This window comes from Sinocyclocheilus grahami, unplaced genomic scaffold (assembly GCF_001515645.1).
Source record: "Sinocyclocheilus grahami isolate Dianchi unplaced genomic scaffold, SAMN03320097.WGS_v1.1 scaffold209.1, whole genome shotgun sequence".
Taxonomy (NCBI): Eukaryota; Metazoa; Chordata; class Actinopteri; order Cypriniformes; family Cyprinidae; genus Sinocyclocheilus; species Sinocyclocheilus grahami.
In genome coordinates this window covers 692314-705339 of record NW_015505388.1, presented here as the reverse complement: position 1 = coordinate 705339, position 13026 = coordinate 692314, and the positions used below count along the sequence as shown (strand labels likewise).

At 36.3% G+C, this 13026-nt stretch overlaps 1 protein-coding gene across 3 annotated transcripts in view; it reads left to right on the top strand.

Moving 5' to 3' along the window:
- The first annotated feature begins 3172 nt into the window (after positions 1–3172).
- LOC107595811 (G-protein coupled receptor 161-like) overlaps positions 3173–13026 on the top strand; it is a 19773-nt gene continuing 9919 nt past the window's right edge. Inside the window, exons 1-13 of one of the 3 annotated variants that reach the window (XM_016286356.1) lie at positions 3173–3358; positions 4194–4278; positions 4922–5134; positions 7456–7615; positions 7691–7912; positions 8060–8222; positions 8375–9158; positions 9280–9444; positions 9550–10149; positions 10317–10518; positions 10574–10690; positions 10787–10858; positions 10935–11020. In XM_016286356.1, the coding sequence (XP_016141842.1) occupies positions 10987–11020 (34 nt within the window). In that variant the 5' untranslated portion in view covers positions 3173–3358; positions 4194–4278; positions 4922–5134; ... (8 more) ...; positions 10787–10858; positions 10935–10986. Of the gene's footprint in view, positions 3359–4193; positions 4279–4921; positions 5135–7455; positions 7616–7690; positions 7913–8059; positions 8223–8374; positions 9159–9279; positions 9445–9549; positions 10150–10316; positions 10519–10573; positions 10691–10786; positions 10859–10934; positions 11021–11777; positions 11929–13026 lie in introns of those variants that run through there. The other 2 variants (XM_016286357.1, XM_016286359.1) reach the window with 2 other exon arrangements.

Below are 13026 nucleotides of genomic sequence, written 5' to 3'. Positions count from 1 at the left end.
TTTGTATTGTTGTATTGTTTGTAGTGTGATCAACGTTTGCGTAAGTAGTAGACATGTTAGGGAAGTAACACGTAACATTTTTTTGTTAAACAAGCTACGTCACCGCTTGGCTGGACTGGGTTCTTCTTCTTCTTCTTCTTCTTTTAGGATTTAATGGCGGTTGGCAAACCAACTTAAAAGGTTTCCTACTGGAAAGGAGTGTGAAGCGCACAATGAATAGGAACTTTAGAAACAAGAGCTACCTTAAAAAAAAACAAATTTTTTAAATAAAAATTACAATTTAATAAATAAAAAAAACCTAACCCCAAACCCGGTATCCTACATCCTATTAATCAATCCTGTTTCCTTTAAATAAATAACGAATTCGCGATATATTCTTGATTGCTTAGATCCATCGCCTAACAAAACCTGGAGTGACAGATCATTTATTTCCAGATACCTTAAAGCTTGACTTAGTTGGAAACGTTCTCTTTCATAAGCCTCACATTCTATAAGTACATATTCTACAGTTTCTGTTAACCCACATTTGTCACAATTTCCTATTCTATGTAAGCACTGATTTAATAAACAATTACCAATACGCATTCTTGCAATTATAACGTCCTCTTTCCTGTTTCCAAATCTTCTTCTCTCTGAACCAACTTTTTCTTGTATGCAGTGTAAATGTTCCTTCTTTCCATTCATTCGGCCATATTTCCTGTATTTCTTTCGCTATTATCGCTTTTATTTCTGTTTTACTTAATGCCACTTCAATGTTTATTTGTGAATGATTTAATGCCTGTTTAGCCAAATGATCAGCCTCCTCATTTCCATTCACACCTATATGTGATGGTACCCACACGAAATTTACCAGAAGTCCATACTGTCCATACTACTCTGCATTACTTCATTTATCATGTCTTGTCTTGCTAATGAATTTCCACTTGACAAACTGTTTAGTGCTGAAAGAGAATCTGTGCATATCACTGCCTTTGTTGGTTGTATTTCTTCTATCCACTGAAGTGCTAGTAAGATTGCTATTAGCTCTGCAGTAAATACAGAAATATGATCTGAAGATCTTTTTGACATTTTAATTTTAAATAGGGGAATATATATACTGCTACAGCTGTTTTCCCAGAGTCTGGATGCTTTGAACCATCAGTGTATATTTGTACTACACTATAATATGTAAGATCTATATATTTCTGTGCAGCTGAACTTTCTAATAGACTTGTTTCATTGTTATGTTTTTTTTTATGCAACTGGATATCAATCAAAGGCATTGGGAAAAGCCAAGGAGGAATTGCTGACCTAGCCACAGTAGGAGCAATATGTATATCACTTAAACCCATTTTCTGTGCTTCCTCATTGCCCTTCCATCCAAGGCTTGTTAACTTTTTGGATTCATATTCCCAACAGTCCTTCAACACCATTTTGACTGGATGAACGTCCGAATGTCCTTTTATACTTATCCAGTACCTCATCCTTAACTTGAGCCTACGAAATTCTTGAGGCATCTCGCTCATCTCTACCTGAACTGCTGATAATGGGGACGATCTAAAAGCTCCGCAACAAATTCGCATTGCTTGTGATTGTATTGCCTCTAATTTTAAAAGTTGTGTTTTAGATGCAGAGCTATATACCATACTGCCATAATCAAGAGCCAATCTTATCAGAGCACAATCAATTATTTTAAGGGACTGTCTGCAAGCTCCCCAATCAACTCTTGCTAGACATCTCATTACATTTAATGCTTTTTGCATTTGTCCATCAATTTCTGAATATGGATTTTCAAATTCAACTTCGAATCCATCCATATTCCTAGAAATCGAACAACTGATGTTTGCTCCAACTCTTGACCATACATTTTAATATTAACTGTAGGATTGATTCTTCTTTTAGAAAAACATATCGCATAGCGTTTTTGCTACAGAAAACCGGAAACCCCATTCATTAGCCCAATTCTCTACATTATTAACAGCAGTCTGCATACACCTTTCCACGTACGCAACATTACGCCCTCTTTTCCACAACGCACCATCATCTGCATACAAAGATCTTCCTATCCCACTATCAACCATTATAAAAATGTCCTTAATCATTAAGTTAAACAGAATTGGACTACTAACGCTACCCTGAATGGGTTGATTTTAACCACTAAATGTGCTTTTTTTCAGATAACAATATCTTAAATTAGTTGTTGTAAACATTTTGACTTTTAACATTCAGCTTAATGCTGTATGTTTTACATTTTTAAATGTTTTAAATGTTGTACAGTGTATAATGTTTAATATTCATTTTATTGTTTTAACGCATTGTCCGTTCTCTGTCTGGAAAATGTAGAATGAGGACGGTTTGATAGAAAATTCTAAATAGATGTGTTTGCCCGAAAAACACTTCTAAGGGAAATGTGGTCATGGCTGAGTCATGTGCAATATTACATAAAGCTCAGTTTGTAATAACAAATATTGTTTTATGTTCTTTAAAGGTAATTACCTTTGACGTGATGGTCTATAGCTATGTTGGAGGTAGCCTAAGTGTTAAACAAGGTCCAGACTGTACCCATTTAATCTTTAGATGCACAGACTCATTTTACTCACACATTTATACAACTTGTATACTGTAAACAAGCATTGTATGAAGAAACTATTCAAGGGAAATCATTGGGATTATGAGTAAACACTTATTATGAAATTGCTCTCTGGGGCGTAAAAGTGTAATTAGGAAATATCTTAGAAACTGAAAACCATATTCATTTATTTCAGATTTCATGATTGTCACATTTACAGTAAGCACTTAGGCTATATAGATGTTGGCGAAACATGGTGCAGAACCTCTTCATTTTGTGCAGATATAGTTAGTTGGCTACATAATGACAATGAGCAATATTTTTGCATATGTGTAATTTATGCCTGCATTTGTTTCCAATGGGAATGATTGAACTGGCAAATATGTTCATATGGTAACTTGGTGTTTTCCATTTTTATAAACAAAACATTTGCTCACAATAATGAAAAGGTTTTACAGGTTCAAAAAGCCTCAGACTGCTAATGACTAAACAAAATAAGAAGTTTCAGTTTGTTTGTTTTTTTATAATGATAAACTGCCTTCCAACACAGTGTTTAAACATGTGTGCAACAGGGAGGTGGGGGGAGATAAAGCTTACTGCCGTTTCTCTGAAAGTTCAGAATTCCCTGCACTCCGGAACAGACTCTTTCTACCTGGAGTTTCATTGTCAGATATGAAACTCCGCTCCTGGGGCCCTGTGCGGTTTGGCCCTTCTGGAATTCCTGTGTAATTGTGCCACAGCTGTGGAGAGACACTATTACATTGCAGCTGTTAATATTAACTGGGACTACACATCTGCCAGACAGCACAGGTATGAAAAAGATCATTATTTATTAGGGTTTAAATGTATTCTTTTGTTTTTCTAAGCAGTTAGATTGAGTTAGTTAAAACGCAGTTAGTCTGCCTTTTATTTGTTTGGTCCTTGTAGCCTATATCACAGATAAAGTCATTCACTGCTGTAAAAACGTATCAAATAATTACATATCTGTACAGTACTGAGAGTTTATTAACGAACAAGAAACAGCATTAAAATATATATATTTTTTTAATATATATTTAATCAATTTTATGATTAAGGAAGACAAGGGCATGTGACCATTTTTTTTATATGAAATACAAACAACACAAAAGAGACAAAATGTTAAACCAGCACCCAGAATCTACTGTAAAGTTTGCTGAAAATAATATATAGTATATCTAAGACCAATTATGTCAAGACTTTATTCAAAATGTATAAATATTGGTTATTATAGTAAATTAAAATTAATACCTTAAAAAACATTTTTGTGTCTTTAAATGAAATAAAGTTAACGGAAATAAAATACAATATTTAAAAGAAATAATTTATTTTGGCGAGATGCCAAGACAACATTTCCCATTTTCATTTATTTTAACTTTATATACAAAAAAAAAGTAATAATAATTATAATTAATAAAAAACTATATCAATATACTAATTTTTTTTTTTATGAAAAAAGCTACATACAGCTAAATTACTAAAACTTTAAATTAAAAAGGAAATATATAAATGTAAAAACTCTGTGATAGTAAAATAAAATTGCATTTTCACACAAATGGGAGTTGTTGTTGTTGTTTTAATTGATTTGCTCATGTAAGAGATGTATTTACTGATTGTTGTATTCCAGGACTGGACCGTCATATAAAAAAAAGTCGAATACAGAGAGTATAATGAGGGATTCACACAGGCTAAACCACATCCCTTGTCCTCAGGTATTTTAAATACTAAAGATTTCTTTATTTCAACATCTTTATTTCAACATTAAAATCCATCCATCCAGTATTATAGAATGCATCTTCATTTTTAAATCATGATTGTTTGAAACTAATGTTCTATTGTTACTTGGGTCGACATTGTGAGGACAAAAGGGTGACAAAATCATTGTCAAGTTCAAGAACATGGCAGATCATCCCTGTAGCATTCACCCACAGTCAGAGGATGTGTGTTCTGATGTGATTGTGGTAACAGTATGAGTGACGCAATAGTGTTGTAACATACAGCACACTAGTAACAATTAAACACTGTGCTATGAAATAACAGAGAAATAAATTTCAAGAGGAAAGTTGTTTAGAAAACATTATTTTATTATTATTTATTATTGATTATTTTAGTGCTCATCATTTAGCTGAGTAAACACTTTGAGCAACACAAACATCTGTGTTTGATTTCTTTGGAAATATTAACCCAAGATACAAATTAACCACAGGCTGTGCCTAAGTCTAAAGCAATGATTCTCTGATAAATATTACAGATACAATATACCCATTTTTTTCCCCGTGATAAATGGATGTTGGTTTATTGTAATAAACATCATCTGAAGCTGCATCCTTCTCACACTGCTAATGTTCCCATTAGGATCATTATACTTTGACAACACGTCACTCTATGAGAAAGAAGATGACGTCATTTTACCCAGCCAAAAGCACACATACCAGTGGGAGGTGACCTCTGAGGTGACCCCTACAGCTGCGGACCCCCCATGCATCACCTACACATACCTTTCCCACTTTGACATTGTTAAGGACTACAATACAGGGTTAATAGGCACAATGCTGATCTGCAAAAAAGGTATGCGAGGCAAAAACAAAATCCTGGACTTAGAATGTGATGTTTATTTTATGACATTTATGCTTAGATGGGTTAAGATGCCCATCTTTAATTTTCCTCTTGACCACCAAATATTATCTCTTGACATTTACTGAATGGCTATGCTCTTATTTATTAGGCCTCTTCATCTGAACACCAACATTTGTTAAATATATTATATCTGAACAGTTATGAGATCAAATTTATTAATGTATTGATTGATTGACATTGGATTATAGTGATCTTTGAGTTTATTTTATGTTAGACATTAAACGTGTTTATGTCTCTTTGTTAAAGGGGGATTTGTGGACAATTTATTTAGATTTGTACAGTAACAAATATATTTTATTTAAGTGAACTGGGGCAGAGGGCCATCAGTGGCAAGTGGTTATGAAAATGTTTAAAATGTCAGCTTTAAAATGTAAAAGTGGAGTTACAGTCGACTTTAAAATGCTCTAGGTAAAAACTTATAGACTCTACATAGTGAAACCAATATTACTTTATGTAAGGGTAATGTACATCCAGCCTTCAGGGTGATACAAGACACTTTGTTGGGGGTTATTCTGCGATAACAACCGGCTGGATGTACATTATCCTGCTTATTACACGGCTACTTGCCACATACAGTAAGTTGTAAGTAAATATGTGTCTAAATTAGACACGAAATATTGATTTGAGTTGAGATATTTTAACGCAAAGCTTCCGTGAACACAACAGTTGCGAGCAAGCGGCAAGTTCAAACTAGACGGTCATTTAAAGGGGCGATTTCAATTTTTCCTTTCTCTTTGGAGTGTTACAAGCTCTTGGTGCATAAAGAAGATCTGTAAAGTTGCAAAGACTAAAGTCTCAAATCCAAAGAGATATTCTTTATAAAAGTTTAGAGTCAGCCACGCCTACCTAAAATGGCTCATTCTAACACGCCCCCACATACCTACGTCAATGTTCACGCAAAGAAAGAAGGCGTAACTTTTATTCTCGCTGTAGTATTGTTGTTGCCGCTGCCATGTCGTGAGGGTGCTGTGTTTCGTTTTGAAAGCAAAACTACTTTGTTTGGCCTTCCAAAAGAGGACGATATCGCTTTGTCATGCCTGGAGCTGATCCGTGCTGGTCGCGGAGGAAATACTTCAACTTCGCACTGTCGATCGCCGGATCGGCTTTCACCGTGGACGAAGCAGAGTCCAGCCCCGGGTCGTTACATGTGGTTGCCGAAAGCCCTCCGGACGCTCCTTCGCCGAATCTGCGCCGTTCTCAAGCCCGCCTGCCGCCGCTCACTCAAGCCAGCCTCCGCTAACTCTAGCTCACTAAAATCGATGCATTTCAGAAAGGCGGGGCATAGAGGAGAAACAATAATGTACAGTATGTGGAAAATAATGTGTTTTTTGAACCTTAAACACATTTCATTACACCAAATACACAAAATAATCTTTTTAGCAACATCATATGACCCCCTTTAAGGGAAATGGTGCAGTCAAACCAACATTTCACCACATAAATAATTAAGGCAATAAAAGATTTAAGACGAAAATGTTTTAAAATCTTACCAGTTTGTTAGTTATCTTATAATCCATTACAGCGTACAAAACAATAGTTGCAAAATGGCAGCAGCTGCGTTTGCATGAAACGAGAGAGCGAGTCCAGGAAGACGAGTTTTAATATTTTATTAGCTAAACAAACGCAAAGCTTCCACCAAGAAAAAACAATTCCTAGCAAGAGTACAGCGCCGACTTCAGTTTCTCAGATCATGTTATCGAGGGATAACATGTCGCAACTGACCAATCAGAATCAAGTATTCCACAGAGCCGTGTAATAATAACACTATTGTGCTCTAAAATATATATTTTTTTAAATATCTAATAATAATAATACGTTTATTTGACCAAACAACATAATTTCATATATAATATCTTGATTTCTTTGCTTTCAAATGTTAAACCATAGAGCTTTTATTTTGGCTTAAAACCACAGGTTTTGCTTTGTTTGTCAACTCAAAGTCACGATTCTCATTTCATTGTCTGTTAATCCTTGCAAACCTATAACGGAATTTAAACTATGATTTTTCTATTATTCAATTAAAAAACGAGCATATGTCTTCATTTATTTACCTTAATAATATAATACACTGAATGATGCATCATTTCAATGTACATGCTGAACTTATTTTAAATATGCAAGTAGAAAATGCACACTTTCCTTACGGGGGACTTCTTTCCCCCAGTTTACCCTATAGCCCACCGTTTCCCACAAATTACGCAATTATAAACAGCTCTGTTTGTCTAGACAATGAATGTGTCTTTGTCCCACAGGCACCCTAGACAGCTCCAGAAATCAGATTAATTTCCATCAGGAGGCTGTGCTGTTGTTTGGAGTGTTTGATGAATACAAGAGCTGGTACAGCACTGGGGGCCCTGAACGGGCACACAATGTGAAATACACTACAAATCTACACAAATGGCTCTGTACCAGGTTGGTTTGATATTTTTCACACATAACATATAATTTCTGCAAATCTACTTACGTGTAAAACTCCTCCTTGTCAAGATCTGGACATCTGTGCCCACTCCAAAGTCAGCTGGCACCTGCTGTGAATGAGCTCTGAGCCAGAGCTCTTCTCTGTACACTTCAATGGGCAAGTCCTTCTGCATGATGGACACAAAACCTCATCTGTTGGCATCATTAGTGGAACTGCCACTAGTGCCAGTATGACTGGTGTCCACCCCGGCCGCTGGCTTATTTCCTCTCACATTAGCAGGCACTTGGAAGGTAAGACCTGCCAGGGAAACCACAAAATTTCATGAATTATTCATTTAAAACGTCAACCTACATAGGCTTTATTCATAGCTTTGTAGAAACACTTTTAATGCTGACAATTTGTACTTTATAAAAGTGATGTTGATGTCATATTCGCAGCTGGTTTGCATGGATATCTAAATATCAAGACGTGTGAGGAGTACACAGCACCAAATAGATGGCTTACCATCCAACAGAAACAAGAAAGCCAAGAGTGGACTTACTATACAGCAGCAGAAGATTTCTGGGATTATGCTCCAAATATGCCTGAAAACATGGATGGGTATGTGCATCATGATTCACCAGTGAGATGTTTTCACAGATAAATTCTGAAACTAAGAGCATTTTTAATCTCAGTTTGTCTTCGCCTTTAAGAAACAGCACTTTGCAAAGCAATGAGTCTGAATCTTCGAATGCAACTTTGTCTGATTTCAGTCTCGGCCTTGAATCTGAAATAACAGAGAAAAGAACATCATCCACTAATGTTACAATGAAATCTCCCAGTGAAATTTTGAGAATCAGAGCTCTTTTCTTCAGACAGTACAGAGAACACGTCCTTTTCTCTTAGCCCTTTCAATAATGTTTCATCCATGAAGAACAGCTCAAAGCAAAGGTGAAGAGGAAGTAGTCATCTATCTGAAGAACAATCACAGCGAGGCCATACTCACATCTCATCTCGAGCCAAAAGAAGAGCACTAGGGTTATGAAGGCAAACATGAACTGGTTCGTATGGAAATCCCAGATCACATGAACAAATACATCACAGACAAATCTGAAGCAAAATCAAATAAGCCAAAGATTGCCGAGAAAGGCATATGGCATGAAGACGAAGAAAAGGAAAGAGTATAGGCCACAGCCACATTCTGATTTTTCTCCAAGAGGTATTCCTCCAAGAGTTTTAGGAGCTTCTGTGTTGACCCCAAGGGGAACCAGGCCTGTGTCTAGTGAGGACGACCTGATGGGGAAATCCATCATCATAGGAGTGCCAAGATGTGATTTCAATGATTATGAGTTATATGTTCCAAAACAAGAGCAGGGTGAAGATTTTGAATATGAATATAGAGTACAAAGACCCTTATAGCAAACAAGCAAATGTTCAAAGCACAGTGCTTAATATAACATCTCAGCATTTCTTAAAACTTGCTGGAGACAAGGATACCAGAACTTATTTCATCTCAGTTGAAGAGGAAGAATGGGATTATGCTGGTTATGGGCAGAGGTACTGTTGGCATCATGTATTTCAAATAATCAAAATTTTGCATTTCTAGAAACAAAAAGCATGAATATATGAATAACTCAGTGTAACTCATTTGTGAAATCACTGTTTTATGTTTGCAAAGGAGGCTTGATAAATCATCTCAAAACGAGAGGCCTACAGCTTTCAAAAAAGCGGTGTTCAGAAAGTACCTTGACAGCACCTTTACTATCAGAGACATCAGAGGGGAAATTAATGCCTGGGAATTCTGGGTCCGGTCATTAAAGCTGAAGTTGATCAGACTGTTATGGTACACCACTGAATGTGAACATACTTGTGCACATGTGAAAATTAGAATCAAATCATATGAAAAAAAAAAAAACACAAACCATTACATTCCTGTTTTTCGTGCTAGGTAATTTTCAGGAACCTTGCCAGCCGCCCGTACTCTTTGCATGCAAATGGAGTAAAGTACTTAAAGCAAATGGAAGGCCTGAGTTATGATGATCAATCACCGTACTGGTACAAACAGGATGATGCCGTACAACCCAACAGCACCTTTATTTACATGTGGACTATAAATTCGAAATCTGGACCTCAAAATAATGAATCTGACTGTCGAACATGGACCTGCAACTTTGCAGTGAATCCTATAAGCATGAATGTTCCTTCATATTCCTCTTAATTTAAGACTGCTCCACAAGGGCTGTCCATGTTACAAATAAGTTCATTTAAATACAAATTAGTGTCAAATAACTATTATTAATTTCCACTTACAATTGAATTACTTTCTTGCATAAGAGAGAGACATAAACTCTGGGCTGATTGGACCGCTTCTGGTGTGCAGGAAGGGTATCCTGGATAAAAAGCCTCTGGACAGAAGAGAGTTCATCCTGCTTTTTATGACGAGATGAGAATAAGAGCTGGTACTACGAGGAGAATTGGAAGAGGATTGAAAGGAAAAACAAAAGAGCAGTCATGGATCCAAATTTTCTAAATAATTTAAAGTTTGACAGTAAGAAAACTATTTATCTTCAGCTTTTTTCAGCTCCATTATTTTCATTATAATGGAGTATTACAGTCATTATCATTGGATTAAATCTAAATAAATTGGAGCAAGTATTGAGACCATTCAAAATATTGAATTAAATACATTTGTATTTGTTACATTTGTTTTGTCAGCTATCAATGGTATTATCTACAGTCTCAAAGGACTATGAATGTACACAAATCAGCTAGCGAAGTGGCATCTGATCAACATGGGCTGTTCTAAAGTGTTATACGGTGGAGTGGAGTGCCTCCACAGTGTCCATTTCCATGGTCAAACGTTCATAAATAAGGAGTTAAAGGATCACCCGTTAGGGTATTTACCCACTTTTATCAGGTGAGTTACCTAGATGATCTAGAAAGGCCATTCACACTCAGATCCAATCATTTAGGTGGATTTGTCACACTGGAAATGTTGCCTTCAAAGCCTGGTCTCTGGCAGCTGGAGTCTGAAGTTGGACTCTCACAGCAGAGGGGAATACAGACGTTACTCCTTGTGTTAGATAACGGTATCACATACAGTAATTTATCATGCTGATTGATCTTATTACAAGAAAACAACTGATTCTGTCAGGTCTTAAAATCTTACCTGATCTATTTTGCAGTCTGTGATCATCCTCTTGGTCTCATCTCTGGAACTGTGAAAGATGAGCACATTACAGCATCTGACTCTAGAGGTAGGATTTGAAAGCATAGCTTTTTATGTAGCATAGTTGGGGTCACATTATTTACACATTTAACTCTGTTTTTAAGGACAATGGAATCCTCATTTGGCCAGACTACATAATACAGGGAAATACAATGCATGGAGTACAGAAAAGACAGGACAGCACATTCAGGTAACCACTCATAATAGTGTGCAGACAATTAGCCCATAAATAAAGAAATGCTAATGACTACTTGAGGAGGCTGTATCCTGTATTCCAGGTGGACTTCCAGAGACCGGTAGTGATTAGTAAAGTTGCCACACAGGGAGCTAAGCAATTCTTAACACATAATTTTGTGCTGAACTACACCATTTCCTACAGCACTGACAAAAAGAAGTGGAACTTCTAAAAGGGTTAGGCAAGTGACTATTTCTGTGTAGTTGTAAATTTAATGTACAGCATAAGGGTGTTAAAGGTTCTCAAACAGGGGGACTCAGCAAACTTCCAAGGTTGCCTCAAGACATTTAAATGAGAAAACACAAGCTAAAACAACTAAAAATCCAGATATTATTTTAATTTACCTCCTCAACAGCTGTTTGCTTCCTCTGAGGAACCAGGGTTCCCACAGTCTTGTAAAATCTTGATTTCCTATATAATGTAATGTAGTTCAAGACCTTGTAAAAAGTAATGTAAATTCAGGTAATGAATATACAGTAGTGCATTATATTATTTATGCCTCTAAAAATGTTTTTGGGGTTCAAATTGCAAGTAAAAAATATTTTCAAAAATCTGTATCCTTAATCCTTATTCAGTAAATCACAAATGACCATAAGAGTCATGTAAAACGTTCACCTACTAAAATTCTGGGTTTCTAAAATGTTATTATTTTAATTTTTACTATTATTATTTTAGTTTTATTTACAGAAACTAGAAGTACCCATTGATTAAAATAAATGCTCAAATCACTGCCAGTTCTTTGGCCTTCAGTTGGTACCCTGGACAGTGGCATCCTTGGTATGCACGCTTAAATAAACATGGGACCATCAATGCATGGAAAGCCAAGGCAGCTAAGATATACCTCATAAATGAAACCTTTAAAGGTATTTGCTGCACTTCAAATCAACCTCAAGCCTCAATAAACTGTCTGCAATTTACAGAACAATGATATTCAGCCCTGAGGTGGAACTCAAGGATAAAAAGAAGATAAGTAAGGGATAATCAAGGGCTAGCCGTGCATTAAAGGAAAGAACCACCCAATGCAAAGCAGAGGTGCATTAACAGGTCATTACATTAACATTACACCTTCAATACCACGACTGAGGTGCCCTTGAGCAAGGCACCGAACCCCCAACTGCTCCTAGGGCACCGCAGCATAAATGGCTGCCCACTGCCCACTGCTCCGGGTGTGTGTTCACAGTGTGTGTGTGTGCACTTTGGATGGGTAAATGCAGAGTATGGATCACATGTCACGTGTCACGTCACGTCACTTTACTGCATACCTGCCAGCCAATCAGAATCCAGTAATCAGACAGACCATGGAATAACTGGGATTATAACACAGGGGACCATGAGTTAGGCAATGGGCAATGAGATATTTGTGACAGCATATGGACAAATTATGATCAAATTATGATCAAATTTGATCAAAAGGTAAGCGGTCTCACTTTTTTGTGATTAGAACAAGTTTCTTGGAAAAAGACACTGTGGGAAAATCTGTGGGAATAAACAGTGTTTTGTGTTTTTAGGATGAAAGACACATCCTTAAAAATAAAACTGTATTTTATTTTCACAGACTTTTCAAGGCAACACAGATAACTATGGCCAAGTAAAGAACTACATCTACCCACCAATATTTTCCAGATTCATCCGAATTATTCCAAAACAATGGCAGAAGTCCATCACTATGAGAGTTGAGCTGCTTGGTTGTGATTTCGAATAAACACTGTGCTTTCACTGACATATTTTTTAATCTATATTTTATAATATAATTTAATATAATATAATTTTATCTAAATTTTAATGTAAATAATTTAATTCAATATATCCGAAAATATGAGGAGGATGGACGCAGAAAGTTATAAATGTGTTCCTACAGTTCACAGCATGCTTACCCCACCTAGTGTTTAATTACTGTCTGCTCGCTCTGTGTCAGCAACGCCCCCCCCCCCACCCACCCACACACAAAATACAAAATAATG